The 13,788-nt window shown below is 43.0% G+C and overlaps 1 protein-coding gene and 1 long non-coding RNA gene across 5 annotated transcripts in view; one reads left to right on the plus strand and one right to left on the minus strand.

The window, feature by feature from the left end:
* LPGAT1 (lysophosphatidylglycerol acyltransferase 1) overlaps positions 207-13,788 on the plus strand; it is a 58,042-nt gene continuing 44,460 nt past the window's right edge. The window contains exons 1-2 of one of the 4 annotated variants that reach the window (XM_021390068.1): positions 207-221; positions 326-584. In XM_021390068.1, the coding sequence (XP_021245743.1) occupies positions 347-584 (238 nt within the window). In that variant the 5' untranslated portion in view covers positions 207-221; positions 326-346. Of the gene's footprint in view, positions 222-325; positions 585-1,545; positions 1,749-10,306; positions 10,425-11,752; positions 12,083-13,788 lie in introns of those variants that run through there. The other 3 variants (XM_021390070.1, XM_021390071.1, XM_021390069.1) reach the window with 3 other exon arrangements.
* LOC110395529 lies at positions 11,272-13,785 on the minus strand. The gene is made up of 2 exons (XR_002436437.1): positions 13,536-13,785; positions 11,272-11,621 (listed from the first exon to the last, which is right to left on the minus strand). It is a non-coding gene; the product is annotated as an uncharacterized LOC110395529 (long non-coding RNA).

The raw sequence follows: 13,788 nt of genomic DNA on the forward strand, positions 1-13,788 counted from the left end.
GCTCCTGTCAGCCGCGCCGGGGCGGGAGGAGGCCGACGGCGGCCGCGCCGGCGCCCGTGACCTTTGGGGGGAAGATGGAGGCCGCGTGGGGCCGCCCGTGCCCCCCGCCGGGCTGCGGGCTTGTTAGCCCCGCGAGGAGGCAGGCGAGGGGCCGGGGGGGAGTCGGGAGCGGGGCCGCTTGCGGCGCCGGGCAGCCCCGCGCCTTTCTGCAGCCGCCCGAGGTAAGCGGCCGGGCGGGCGGGCTGGTCTCTCCTCCCCTGGTCTCCCCGCCCTGCCCGCAGCACCGCCCGTCTCCTCTCCTCTCCTCTCCTCTCCCCTCCCGCAGGACGGTCCCGCTGTGAAGAGGATGGCTGTGACCTTAGAGCAGGCCCAGCGGGTGGGCTACACCTTCCTGAAAGCACTCCTCAGGTTCGCTTTTATGGTCGCCAATAACCTGGTCGCTATTCCGTCCTACGTCCTGTATTTAATTGTCCTGCAGCCTCTCCGAGTGTTGGATAGCGAGAGCTTCTGGTACATCGAAGGAGTGTTGTTTAAATGGCTGTTAGCTATGGTGGCTTCCTGGGGCTGGTGGGCAGGATACACAGGTAAGCACCTCCGGTTAATTGCAGATGTACTGATGTAAAGCTGTAAACAGGCATTAAAAACCAGATGTTTTAGTATGGGGATGTGTAGGGGAATATCTAAATGCAGTGTTTGGGGGGTGTTTCTCTTCTGGGTTTGTACTGTAGTACAGTCCAGAGGCACTATATCTCTGGGTAGAAATGCTGAGTGTACCAGAACATTTTCTTAATCCGGTATGGATTTATTGTCTGTTAAACAATAGAGTTTCTCATTCAGTATTTGTGTTGGTATGATCAGAAATACTGCTTTTTTGCATTACGTATCTTGGTTGCTTTAGCTTAGTGTTATATAAAAAAGGTACACCTCTTTCAGAGAGTTTTGATTTGTCCTGTGCGCATAGCTGTCAGAGCCAAACTTCAAGTGTGACCAAACTTTCCTTGTTCAGTGCATGCGTCTCTAAATCATCTCCACTTAAAACTGTTGGGACACAAACTAAGAAGTTTGGCATGGAGCTCATCTCCAAAGCGTAGGTCTTCTGGTCCTTGAACGGCAACTGTCTTCTCTGCTGCCTGAGAACGGAGGGAAACAGGGAGCCTTTTGCACAGAGCTAGCGATGCACAGTGCTTCTTGACTGTATGGCTCTTCATTTACTGTTAGCAAACCTAATTACAGAACCTGTAGGGATTTTTTCCCCTCTGCATGCTTGCTTTACGGTGATGATCGAACTTATTTTCGCTTGTTAGTATTCGTAGGCTCATCAAGGTGGAGGACTGAACTGAAATACTAAGGAAGGCTCTTGTCTTGTCCTTGAGTGCACTGATTTTCATCCTGGCTGCTGCACTTGCTGCAAGAAAACAGCTGTCAAATCTTTGTGTATGCTGAGACCTTGGGAAGGGAAGGGACTGAATCTATCGAGTGCAAAACACGAACAGACCTCCTAAAATTCTTTCCCTCTCTTCTGCCCAGGCTGCACCCGCAGGTCTTGTCCATGTAAACAAGGAAAAAAAGGAATGGCAACACACAGCTCTGGAGTCTGGTCAGACTCCCGATTAGTCAGAATATCAGTGTTGGTCCAGACGGAGTGCTTTTTGTTAGGCTGCAAGAGCTGAAGCTTCTGTGGCACTGTGCCTTCTGGTACACTGTCACGTGCCCTTCCGAGATGCACATGGTTTCTGTGGATTCTCTAGGTGAGCTTCCAGTTCTTCTTAAGGAGACAGTGGCAGCAGCAAGCTAGGCTCTGGTCTGCCGGGCTAGAACTGTCGCAACGTTGCACTGCTTCAAAACTGCCTTGCCTGGTGCAGCTCAAGCTTTTCCAGATGCTCTGTTTTTAAAATCTTTTTATATGTTTATATTTGCTCATTAAAAGAAGTCCACATAGTATTTGCAGTGGCAGGTATATTTTTAAAAGTCTGCTTATGCCTTTAAACAAAAAGTCTTTCCGGAAGGACGGACTGACTTTCAAGGTGTTGTGTGTATTATTAATTGGAAATGGGAAAGTTTATGGGCATGACGGTAACGTTAAAGTCGTACAGCGTATATCCTGGGATGCGCTGCATATGCTGAGCATGCTAGTTAAAATTCAAGCCTTTGTCCCATGGCGATGTGGTTGTCAGTCCTGAAGGCAGTTTCTTTGGGATAGCTCTACTGCTGACTGCAGAACTGTGTGGTTTCTTTTGCCTACTGCTTGGAAAGTGGTCTTAGCATGGTCTGCATATCCTCGAGTCCTCCTGAAGCAGCTGTTGAATGGTGTTGCTGATGTTCCTTGACAATTTGCAAAAATCATTTGCTGTTTTACAGTCTTGAAGTATCTTAGTATGTCTGTGTGACGTGTCATTCACAAACAGCTACACAGAAGTGTTTCTGGGATGGTCTGTGGGTAAGGAGGCTCTTTGCTTTTCCCCATAAAGTATGGCTTTTGATTTGGGGAGAATTTTAAGCAAATGCTAGTACGAAGTCTCGGTTTGAACATATTTTCTTACTTGATATGAAGACATTAATGTGTTTTATTTTTTTTACTGAACGCTACAAAATAACAAGAATAGCTTGTTTCCCTCTCCTTCTTTACCCTCATCAGTGCTCAGCACCATGAGCAGAAAGACCTGGAGACGATCCCTTTTTCGCCTCAATATAAGAAAACAGTAAATTTGTGTGTCTGTTTCCAGACTGGTGGATTGATAAGGGGCCATGGCTGTGGTGCTCTCTTCTTGTAGACTATGACATTCTTGTAGTTAATTCAGTACTAAAGCAGTGCTTTATTAGAGGTGGTGTGTAAGACTTACAGTGGTACATGTGAAAGAGACCTTGCTCCAGAATTTTTCTATTTTCAGTTCCAAAGTTAAGCTGAAGATAGGCCTTCATTATGTTCCATCTTTGTGACAGTAAATAGAAGATAATAGGTATATATGGATTCAGTAAGAAGATGAAGGATTTTTCATTTTGGGGGATAGTGGAGTGGTTAGTGAGTTAAATTATTATTATTATTATTTTTCCTCTTGATTCAAATTAACCAGCTAAATAAGTTTCCCTGTCTCTTAATTGATGGTAATAATCTACTTCATTTGTTTTGAAGGTGTGTTTCTATTTTTATTTTCTGTTCATTTTTTCCACTTCCAGTCTTGGATCATCTGTTGGATAAGAAGTGACACTATAACAAGGGACTTAAACTCACCCTGCAAACTAGATTTAGGGCAGGTTGGTTTCTTTTTTTTTTTTTTTATACCCTCTGTAAGCTTGTGTGTAATGTGTGGGAGAGGGCTCAACAGCAAATGAAGACAATGTGGTGAGTGTTAGTTTTTTCCTTCTGGGCTTTGCCGTTGTTGCGTAACTTGTTGGTATACTTTATTGAGTAAAGCTGGAACAGCTGAGGAAAACTCATGAACTAGGTCTGCCCTTCTCCTCCCACCTCGGCATAGCCCTGTGTGTTAGGATCCCAGAGGATTTTTTAAAGAAATCGCGTGATCTGGGTCTCTATCAGCAGCTCTGACCTGTTCTTTTTGATCAAGGTAGGTGTTCCTGGTTGCATGTGAACTTGATGTTATGTAAAGAGGGACTGTAGAACCGGACAAGCGAAACAGAGAAAGGAATGGGAGCAGAGGTTGTAGAGATCCCTCTCCTTTCCCTCATTTTTTCTTCTTAAGATGCAAGCGTGAGAGAGGACTTGGGTATAAATGGTTGCCGTTGATTCTTAAAGGGCGGAGTATGATAAATGTGCTGTTAACTGTGTCGTATGTCTTATGAGAAGAAGAATGAGTGTCTGTCCGTGAAGAACGTTCAGATATCTAGCAGTGTTATTTTATCAGTTTGCAAAAGGGCTTTCCTACAACTCTTACAAACCTCTTCTAAGGCTTTTTGTATAAACGTACAACCCTTGTTGTAGGAGCTGTTCAGTTAGGACACTCAGAATCTGTGTATTAGTATGGTTTGAAAGGCACCTTTGAATAACACTTCTCATTATTTTCCTGCATTTGTTGGAAGATGCAATCTAAAAAAAGCAAACTCGAGAGTGCTTGATCCTTTGTGGCAAGCACCTTTTTTCTGTGCTATAATTTGTCATTTAACATACAAGTAGAACAAAAGCTGCTAAACAGTGCTGTGGATGAAATGGGAGGGAGATGGAGCGTATCTGTGGAGGTGAATTTCCAGTGACTTGCTGCTCACCTACAAAACTACTTTTAAAGCAACGATCTTCTATATTTGAACTTCTTCAGGTCAGTGACTATTACTGACTAAAGTTTAATAACCCTGCATCTAATCGTATCTCTAAAAATAGTTTGGGCTGCTAGAAGAGAACCTCGCTTGGCTTAAAAATGCTTAGGCACGCCGTTTTGTGCTCTTCTCCTGCTGTCTAACTGCAGCAGCTACCATTTGCTTGAGATCTTGCCATTTTAATATTGCAATTATAAGTCTCTGCAGTAGTCATCAGTCCAAATAATGGGGATGCTGATCTCATGCTTTGCTCTAAGGTTGTAGGGACCTTAAAGACCTTCCAGTTCCAACCCCCCTGCTGTGGGCAGGGACACCTCCACCAGATCAGGTTGGCCCCTCCAACGTGGCCTTGAGCACCTCCTGGTGATGGTGAGTATCCTCCAGCTGCAGCTGCTGTCAGCGCTCCTCTGACTTTCGGGACACCAAGGAGAAGCATCCCCTGTGGTCAGTGGGGTCATGTGCATCTCAGGCGGGGATTCTCTTGTGAGTTGTGAGAACTCAGTGCCACCTTCCGTATCAGCCTCTTGCCAGCTCACACACAGTTTCTCAGTTAAGTTGGGCAGGTTGGCAAAAGGAAGAGTAATATACCTCTGCCGCTGTGCTGAAAGCAGCTTCGTGGTGTGAGGATGCTTGCTAGTACTGTGAGTAAAAATCTGAACTAATCAAATGGTACTGCCTGTACTGTTCTGTACCAGTCAGTAGGGACACTTACATAGTCTATGAGAATACTGCAGTTTTGTCAAGGGAGGAGAGTTCTTGTTTCCTCATTTCTTGATGTTCAGGCAGGAAGAGTAAAATTGAAGTTTGGATTTCTAGTTGTCTTTCCTCTTTTCCACTCAAGTGATTTAAAATTTATTGGCTGACATTTATGTAAGATTAAGTAGTGACCAGTATATCATTTTTTCAGCAGTCATCCTTTTTTTTTTCTCTGATTCATAACGTTCTTAGTTTCTCTTTCATCAGTCACCAGACTCAACTCTTTTAATCTTTTAAGAATGAGAATATTTTGGTCTTCAGAACCGCGACAGGTCCAGATGGAGTTGTGATCACACCTCCCTGGCAAGGCGACGCATGCTGTCCGCGCTGCCTCTCAAGGCTGGCCAGCCCCTCTCCAACGGGAAGTGCAGTACGAGTTGGGAAACAGCAGATGAGATAAAGTACATTTTTTGCACCAAATAAGGCAGTAGGTGTTATTTCAGGAGATATATCTACGTGCTTCTCCCTGCCATTGTTTCCTACCCTGCTTTGTTGCTGCAGTGTGATTTTTAATTGGCAATATTTGGGGTTTGGGAATGGTCTCTGCTGTGAGGACTAGGAAAGCAGATGGGGGAAGCACTCGTATTTCTGAGGACAAGCGAAGATTGTTCTTGTTTGAATGCGCAGAAGTACCTGACGTGACTTGATAGGTTGGGATAACGTTGTGCCAGGCAGAGACTGTATGCCTCCTTATTGAGTTTCTTGGTGATTCCTGACTTGAACACAGCTTTCTCTGGTAGACATGTATATAACTTTTGTGTAGGTTAGGCTGAGATCAAGCTGGGATCTTTGAATTTATTTTGTAAGAGGAAGTTTGTATGCAACTTGTGAGCTGCCTTGATAAGAAGAGGTCAGAGTTGAATGAGTGAGGGACAGCGGAACTGCTTCTGCCACAGCCTCAGTGCAAAGGCTCATTGTGTCGTTGCATAAGAGGCAGTGGGGAGTACAGTGAACTCACTGTCCATTTTGTGCAAGTGAGGTCTGTGTTTGTAAAGGGTTCTTACAGTGACCCTGGACCTATTTTAATTGTATGTAAAATCACCAGGAAATTCCCCTCTCTCATTTTTGCTACAGACTTCACTGTATTTCTTGCGTTGTAGTTCATGTAGTGTCAGCAATGTGTCAAAAGCAGCAAAGCTTATCTCTTTTTCCTGTTGTATCATTTAACTATGAAGGGTCATTCCAAAAGATTAGCAATTGAAATGCTCTCTAAGTTTTATTTTTAGAAAGCTCCTGCCTTCTGGCACAGCACTTAGAGTAAAAGCGCACGCTGTTATTTTTTTGCCAGTGATATTTCTGTTGTTTGTTGCTATTTGCTTCTTTTTTCAGTGTGGGTTAGTGTCTGCTCCTGTGTTTCACTTGATCTGGATGAAACAAGATGTTGCAAGCGTAACAAGTCTGTTATGTCTGCCTAAGGTTAGTAAGCATGACATTACCGGGGAGTACTTGTACAGAAAGGTGTGAAGGGAAAATTATTTACTCTTAGCTCCAGGAATGCCTTTGGAATGCTTCTGAACCAGCAATGTATTCCTGCTTATGGCCAAGTTTTCTATTTTTAGGATATGTCTTCATCCCTTCTGCTTCTTCTAGGCATGACATTGTTTTTAATGTATCTATGCATGCTAGTCATCTTACCTCCCCCCAGCAGTGCTGGTTGAGTGCCTGGAAGGGTATGACTAAATACCTGAGGGATGTCTCTGTCCCTTTTCCTGTTCTTTTTCTTGATGGTAGGTATGCTGATAGGAACCATGTGAAGTAATTGTAGGAATGGTTTAGTCCTGCTCCGATCCGGAGGTAGAACAGAATCATAGGGAGTTAAACCCTTTATGCACCAATTCTTTGGGTTTGAAGGAGAAAATTTTTCCCCCACTTAAACAGTGTGATTGGATCCATGCTAGAACGTATCAGAAATGATGCCTTGATGTCGGAGATGCAATTGCTTATTATCGTATATATTTAATTTGACTGTTTTAAAGCACGAGAATCTCAGAACTTTTCAAGAAAACTAGAGACAACACTGAATGTTTAACATGAATAAAGGATACTTTTCTGTGTCAACTTGTTCTGATAAATTACTTTTTTAGAATTCCACTCAAACAAATGAAATCTATTGTTTTCCCTTTCTCTGTTGGGTGTGTGCGAGGGGCAGGGAAGTCTCACCGCGGGTTGGTTTGGCAAGGTCTTAAACAGCTGAAAACAGGACCTTAAAAATGGAGTTGTGCAACCTTAGCAAGACCAGGCGGTTAGTAAATCCTTTATGGAGTAGAAGTTTAGTAGTGTAACTTTCCAGTGTGAACTGAGCCAAAATACAGCTCCAAGATATGTAATCTGCTTGTGTTTATTACAGTGAGTATAAACTAAAGCTTAAGATGACACGTCAAATGCAGGATTGCGTAGGCACGTAATTGCACTGCTGTTGCAGTTGCCACACTTGAGATAATAGTCCAGCCATTTGTGTATGCAATTACTGAAATAAGTAAGGCCAATATGTTTGCATTCCTAAAAGTGCTCCATGACACTGGTGAGGGATTTTGTGAACAGGGCTGTATTTTCATTTTTTTCCCCTTACAAGCTTTTCAAGCAGGGAGTGCCCCGACAAAACCCAATCCCAGCTTTCAGTTTCACATTCGCCCCACCGCTTCAGTATTATTGCTAAATATTTTGAGCATTGTGTGATGATCCTTATCACAGCCCCGATCCACGCTAAAAACTACCCACTGCCTTTTTTGGCTGTAGTATTTAGATGCACTGGGCTGAAATTTGTGATTAAAGTGGTGTTGAAGTAGACTTCCTCACCTTCTTCTTCTGTCTTCTTGTTAAGTGGTTATCGTTATTTAGACTGTCCAAGTGCCTTCTGCAGAGTTTCTTTAGAGAAGAAGATGAAGCAGAGAGTGAGAGTGAGGAGCTATCATGAACTGAAGGCTGCTTGGTTAGGGAATAAAAAGGCCAGTGTTCATTTTAATGAAAGGTTAGCAGTGGGGTTCCTCGCGAGTTTTGTATACTTGGCTGTTTGAATTTGTCAGCTCCAGAGACGATTGTGAAGAACTTTAGAAGTAGTTAAGCTATGTGAATGGCAGACAAATTGCAGAAATTGTTCGGTGTTGATCAGTCTGAAGTAATGAACATTGAAGGAAAGCAGCGGCATAAGGAAGAGCTCGGTATAATGATGGAGAGCTTACAGAAACTTTTGGCTCAGTGCATACTGTGTAATTAAAGTATGTGGAGAACAAGGAGAGTAATGAAAATATCAGCTCCACACTTCGCTGTTCTTGTCTCAGTTATTTTAAAGCTATTTGAGAATTAAGAAGGGGCTCCAAGAAGGTCAACCATTTCGTTAATGGAAGCTGAAATCAAATCAGAGCAATTCCATTCAATGCTAAACTTGAATCAGAATTGAACTGGACAACTTCGTGATTCCGTTTTGCAGGCAGAATAGAGCAGAAGAAGTGCATTCTCTTCACCTCTGTGTAGAGAAGAAGGGGAATTTTAATATCATTAGAAAGTAACAAAATCTTTTAAGATGTAATAAGGCAGCGGTGCCTGATTTTTTTTTTCCCTTAAATATTTTCATTATGTTTTTTCATGAATATTTATTTTACTTTGCTAGTTAGTGCCTGTGATATTAGTTCTCAAGTCATGCAACATAATCTCAAAACCTTTTGTTTAAAAGTTATAGTTTTAAAGGGCAAAGAGTTATCCCTGTTTAATGAGTCTTAGCAGTTTAAACTGGTTTAGGGTGGCACTTTAATTTTGTAATTTAAATAAGAGGGAGAGGAAAGAGTAATGGCTTTATTATCATTTCTCACTTAGGTAGAACTAAAACCAGGGTTTTTTGCAAGCAAGGGGCAGTGCTGCTGCTGTTCGGAGGATGTGGGTACTAGAAACTTGAATCAGTAGGAGGACGGTGACGTGAGTGCTCGTGGGTGTGGGTTTTTGCTGGTGAAAGGAAGGATCTTGTCTTGGTTCTGGGTTTTTTTTCTTTTTTTAATTTAGTTTCATTTGTTTCATTTGTTTCCTAGCAGCCCAAGATCCCAAGCATGTGCAGTGAAAGTCTGTAGCATCTGTGCTTCCTTACCGGAGTAGGGGAAAAAATGACAACGCTGAGAATACGTGTATTTGGTTAATTTAATCGTCAGATGTGTTTGTGTGGTGTTTGGAGCGGGCCATCGAACACCTTCTTAAAGTAATTTGGTTACCCGTGTAGTTTATCATACATGTAGATAAGCGTGATGGTGGTCTTAGTGTCGCTGCCTTGTGGGATGGATGGGGCTCCTTGTTTAACAGTTCTTCTTTCTCTCAGCCCTCCCACGCTTCTGATTTGCCTGCTCACAAATTTGTCTGCAGCTGACCAGATGGTTCAGATTTCAGAGAGAATGGTGTTCTGGGAGTTTTGGGGAAACTGGCAGCTGAGCAGAGAAGAGAGGCCTGAGTTAGTGCCTCAGCTGAAGACAGAGCAGGCAGAATTTGGCCATCGCGTGTCTCATTGGACATCTGCTGCATCACCAAGCAGTGCACGGGAGGTTCTGGGTTTGTCGCACTGCTGGCGCGTATCTTGTCCAGCATGTTGAAATCTTTGGGAAACCTGGCTTTGTTACTTTTGCAGCTTCCAGACTAATTGGTTAGCCTGGCATGGCTCACAGTGTATAAAGCAGCGTCATTTCCTTTGGAAGATGTTTAGTTTACCTTGGTTATCATAGCCTTTTAAGTCCACACGGTATATGGAGACAACTATCCAGTCTTAACATCAGGAGAAAGGATACGGTAGGAAAAAAAGGAACTTAAAGTATTGGGATTTTCAGACTTTTCACTCATCTTTCCATTAAAAAAGATTTGGTATTGCACCCTGAAGGGAGGACCTGAAGGACGTCAGCATAACTACAACTCTAGTGACAGAGCAATGATGCTCAGGTGGCTTTGGGCAGGGCAGAACCTAAGAGAAGTCAGTGACAAATCTGACCTAGAAGTGCATGGAAACATGAGGCCTGAGGTGTATTTGGGGAGACCTGGAAGAGAGCAGTGATGTGGGCAGTGAGCAGTGTGATGATCTGTCCAGCAGGGTTCTGTGCCGTTGAGCGGCGTGCGTGTAAGCGTTGCATTACTGAGGCGGCCTCTATGAATGCGTACCTGTCTGGTCTACTTTGAATGCGTAAATTATATATATAGATGGCTTGGCAGTATTCCAGCTCTGATGGCTGCCAGTTTTCTTTCCAAATGCATTCTTTTCATTTGGATAATGTACCCATGTTTATTTCCTGCACTTGCCTCTGGCATAAAATTCAGTTTTTGTTCCTCCTAGCAACAGCTTCGCTTGGAAACAAACGTAACTATAGACTGTGTATCTGCTGATACTCCACGAAGGAACCTGTGCGGTTTAGTGTATGTTAAAATGTTTTCAGATGAAGGTATGGTTAATATTAATGTCTATTAAGCCTCTTCCGTGCATTGGATTACATGAAAACTAATGGAGGAGTATTTTTGGTACTTGAGACTCTTCTATTTATATCAAACCTAATACTGCAGTCTTCTAACCTAATAATCTACGGAAGGAATGTTACATCAGCAAAGTCTTTATCCAGATAGTTCCGTTCTCTCTGGTATATTTAGGTGATCAGCTGATGCCCACCTTGGGCTTCTGCAGTTTAACAAGATTTTTACAGGTTAAAGAAACGCTTTTGTGAGAGAAAATATCGAAACGCCTTTTTGTTGTTGTTGTTCTTTCCCCTTTACTGCAAATATTACAAATATTTTAACAGCCTTCTGAAACTTGAAAACTAAATTGCAGTGCTGAGTTCATTTAACCACGGGTGGCATCGCAGTGCGTCACCGTAGGAAGGCTAATTTGGGTGGCTGCTGTGGCAAAGAACAAACTATTACAGGTAGCGTGCTCCTTCCTTTTTCCACCCCATTGCTGCCGCTATGGTGCCTCGCTGAAACCGTGTCTAGTTGCTTGCTAGTTTTGTTTTGAGGCAGGGTTTCTTTGACCAAATGGCAGAGGATTTAGGTGGATGGGTAGAATGTGATGTTTGAACGTATTGAACAAACTTACTCTGTGCATGTGCTAGACTTCTGTGCCCCAAATACATTTATTTTTGCTCACTTCTCTTTTTGTCTGGGGAAAGAATGATTCGTAAGAATTCTAGCAAGTGCCTCCTGAGTAAGCAAGGATGCTTGTAGCTTTCGACACGTTGCATATAATGTACTTACAGTGCCTGTTGATATCAACAGCCTTAGGAGTATTCACATTAATCATTTAATTGTAAAATAGAATCGTGATGTGTTTATTTGCCTTTATGGCACATTTTCTGTATTTGAAACAGAGACGTCTGTTTCCACGGTCGCTTTCACAGTTCTGTTGTTCAGTCCCTTTACTGATGCTTTCCAGAGAAACCACTCTCCAGCGAAGCCCTCGTTTTAATTGATGTATGTGGTAGTCCGTTCTTTTTTCTTCTTTCCCCGCCTCCAGCATTTTTCTGTTGTCATTTTTTAGCTCTTAGGAAAACTCGTTGATCTGAGAGATGTGGACTTGTTATTTTTTTACTTGGAGAAAAGAGGAAGAGAAGCCTCGATGACCGTCACTGCAGCAGCTTCGCAGCCGGGACCTGGGTATTGCATAGAGAGGCACATTGAGTGCTGCACTGACAGGGCTGTGTGCTAAGGATGAGGGGTAGGTACTAGAGCTGGTCAGTGTTTGAATAAATTTGAGTCCATTGGAAGTACTGCAGAAACTCTTGGTAGGACTCACCTGCAAATCCACGGTATTTTTTGCAGCTGTGAGCGGATGTAAGAGGATTATTTGTTTTGTAATAGTAGCAGATGCCAGACAACTGAACTTATTTTTTTTTTAATTAGGAACAGTAAACTTTCTTTTGCTGCTTTGAGTACATCAACTAGAGCAATGTGAGTGAGAATGCTGCTTCTTCTCATTGCTTCTTTTGGGGCAGCCTGAGAGTACCCTGAAAGGAGTCACCTCTGATTTTATGATGATGGACTTCTGTTTACCTGAAACATGGTTATATGCTTTCTTCTCAAGTGTCCCTGAGCTGCCACAGGATAATCCAGGGTAAATTTAAATAAGATACTTGGCTTGGTTCGTTTGCTGTGTCACACCAGCAAAAGTACTAGATTCACTTCCCAACTCCAATAGTTGTCGTGCACTTTTCAGCATGCTTCAGCATGCATCATTAACTTCTTATTGTTTTATGATTAATTTACTTGGATTAAATTTTTGGTAACAAAACATCGTTTTTCCTCCAGCCTTTGTAAGCTCCATTATTTGAAAAAATGAAGATAATGTTTTAGAAGCCCAAGGGGAAATGTTTGTAGTTCTTGTTCACGTTCTAACTTTGTTGTTTTTAAGACTGTTGTGGCATGTGTGAGAAGTTGAATAAAGCCCTGGAAACCCAATAATGAAAGCATTTAAGGCTTCCTTTAAAAGGTTTGTGCTTGTGCTTCCTTGCATCCGTATCCAGTTATTTCTTGGTTCTTTGTGTGCCTTTCATTGTTAAGTTTTGCCCTCCACACTGCAACTTGAAAATGACCAGTGACTTGGTTCTGTTTTGTAACATGGCTATCTTAGCCCATTTTAACAGCTGGGAGATGACACAAAGGTATGTGGGGAACAAGAGAGTAATGCTGCAGCTGCTTGATTAGTACCCAGTTTTACTTTTTGTAGACATTGAGTTCTTGATTATGCTACTTCTGCAATCACAAAATACATTGTGTGTATGTATATATCTGTTCCAGTGATTGTTCGGGCACTCAGTAGCTGTTCTTCTGGCTGGAGTTGACTGAATTGAGGAGTTTTTAATGGTCAGCATCCTCCAAGTGGAGACAAGCTCCTCAGTTCTGAGGTCATTGCAGGGAGACAGTAAATAAAGGCACAGAATGGCCTTTTGCCCCTCCCACGTGGACCATGTAACAGAGGTAATCTAAAAAGTAAAGGTTTTTCCTGAGTGCATTTGGTGAGATTTTTTTTATACTGTATTGTAAGTTGAGATGGAAAAGGTCAGTTGTATAACAGGTCAGCATCAACAGCATTTTCTAATAACTTAGAATCACAGAATGATTTAGGTTGGAAGGGACCTCAAAGCCCAGCCAGCCAAACCGCCAGCTGTGGGCAGGGCTGCCCCCCCCCAGCTCAGGCTGCCCAGGGCCCCATCCAACCTGGCCTCGAGCACCTACAGGGATGGGGCACGACAGCTTCAATTTAAGCCCACAGGAATACCGTGCTTTTTCGATTTCCTATGAGAAAGTGCTCTCCTTCCTTGTACAGTCCAGCACCAGTTTTCTACGTTGTGCGTGCCTCTTACCTGAAAGAGGCTCTCACAGTGATCTGCAAAATTGATGGTCCCAAAAATATCCAGTAGTTTAGAACTTGCAGTTAAAAATGGAAATGTCTTCCACCTCATGTCTCCCATTGCTAGTTAGCATATCCAAGACCTTGTGCCTTTATGTTCCAGTATGAGAAACAAAGCAAACTTGATTAAACCTGCTGGTGACATTCATATACTTACCTGTTTCTTATTTATTTGCAGCCATTGGGCCCTGCTGTTGCCCTTTTTAAAGTCCTGAAACAGAGTTGCATTCTTCCCCGATTGCTTGTTTGAAGTCTGCTTCAGTCTTGTGGGTGCATTTTTTTTTCCCAAAGTGGAATCTTTGTCCAGTTTTTCTGGACTGCACCTTGCAGGCTGTTTCTTTGATACAGAGAAAAATTTCTGATTCCTCATAGGTTGCAGCGCACAAGTCTGTGTGAGCTGCCCCACAGGT

Source organism: Numida meleagris, chromosome 3 (genome assembly GCF_002078875.1).
Source record: "Numida meleagris isolate 19003 breed g44 Domestic line chromosome 3, NumMel1.0, whole genome shotgun sequence".
NCBI lineage: Eukaryota > Metazoa > Chordata > Aves > Galliformes > Numididae > Numida > Numida meleagris.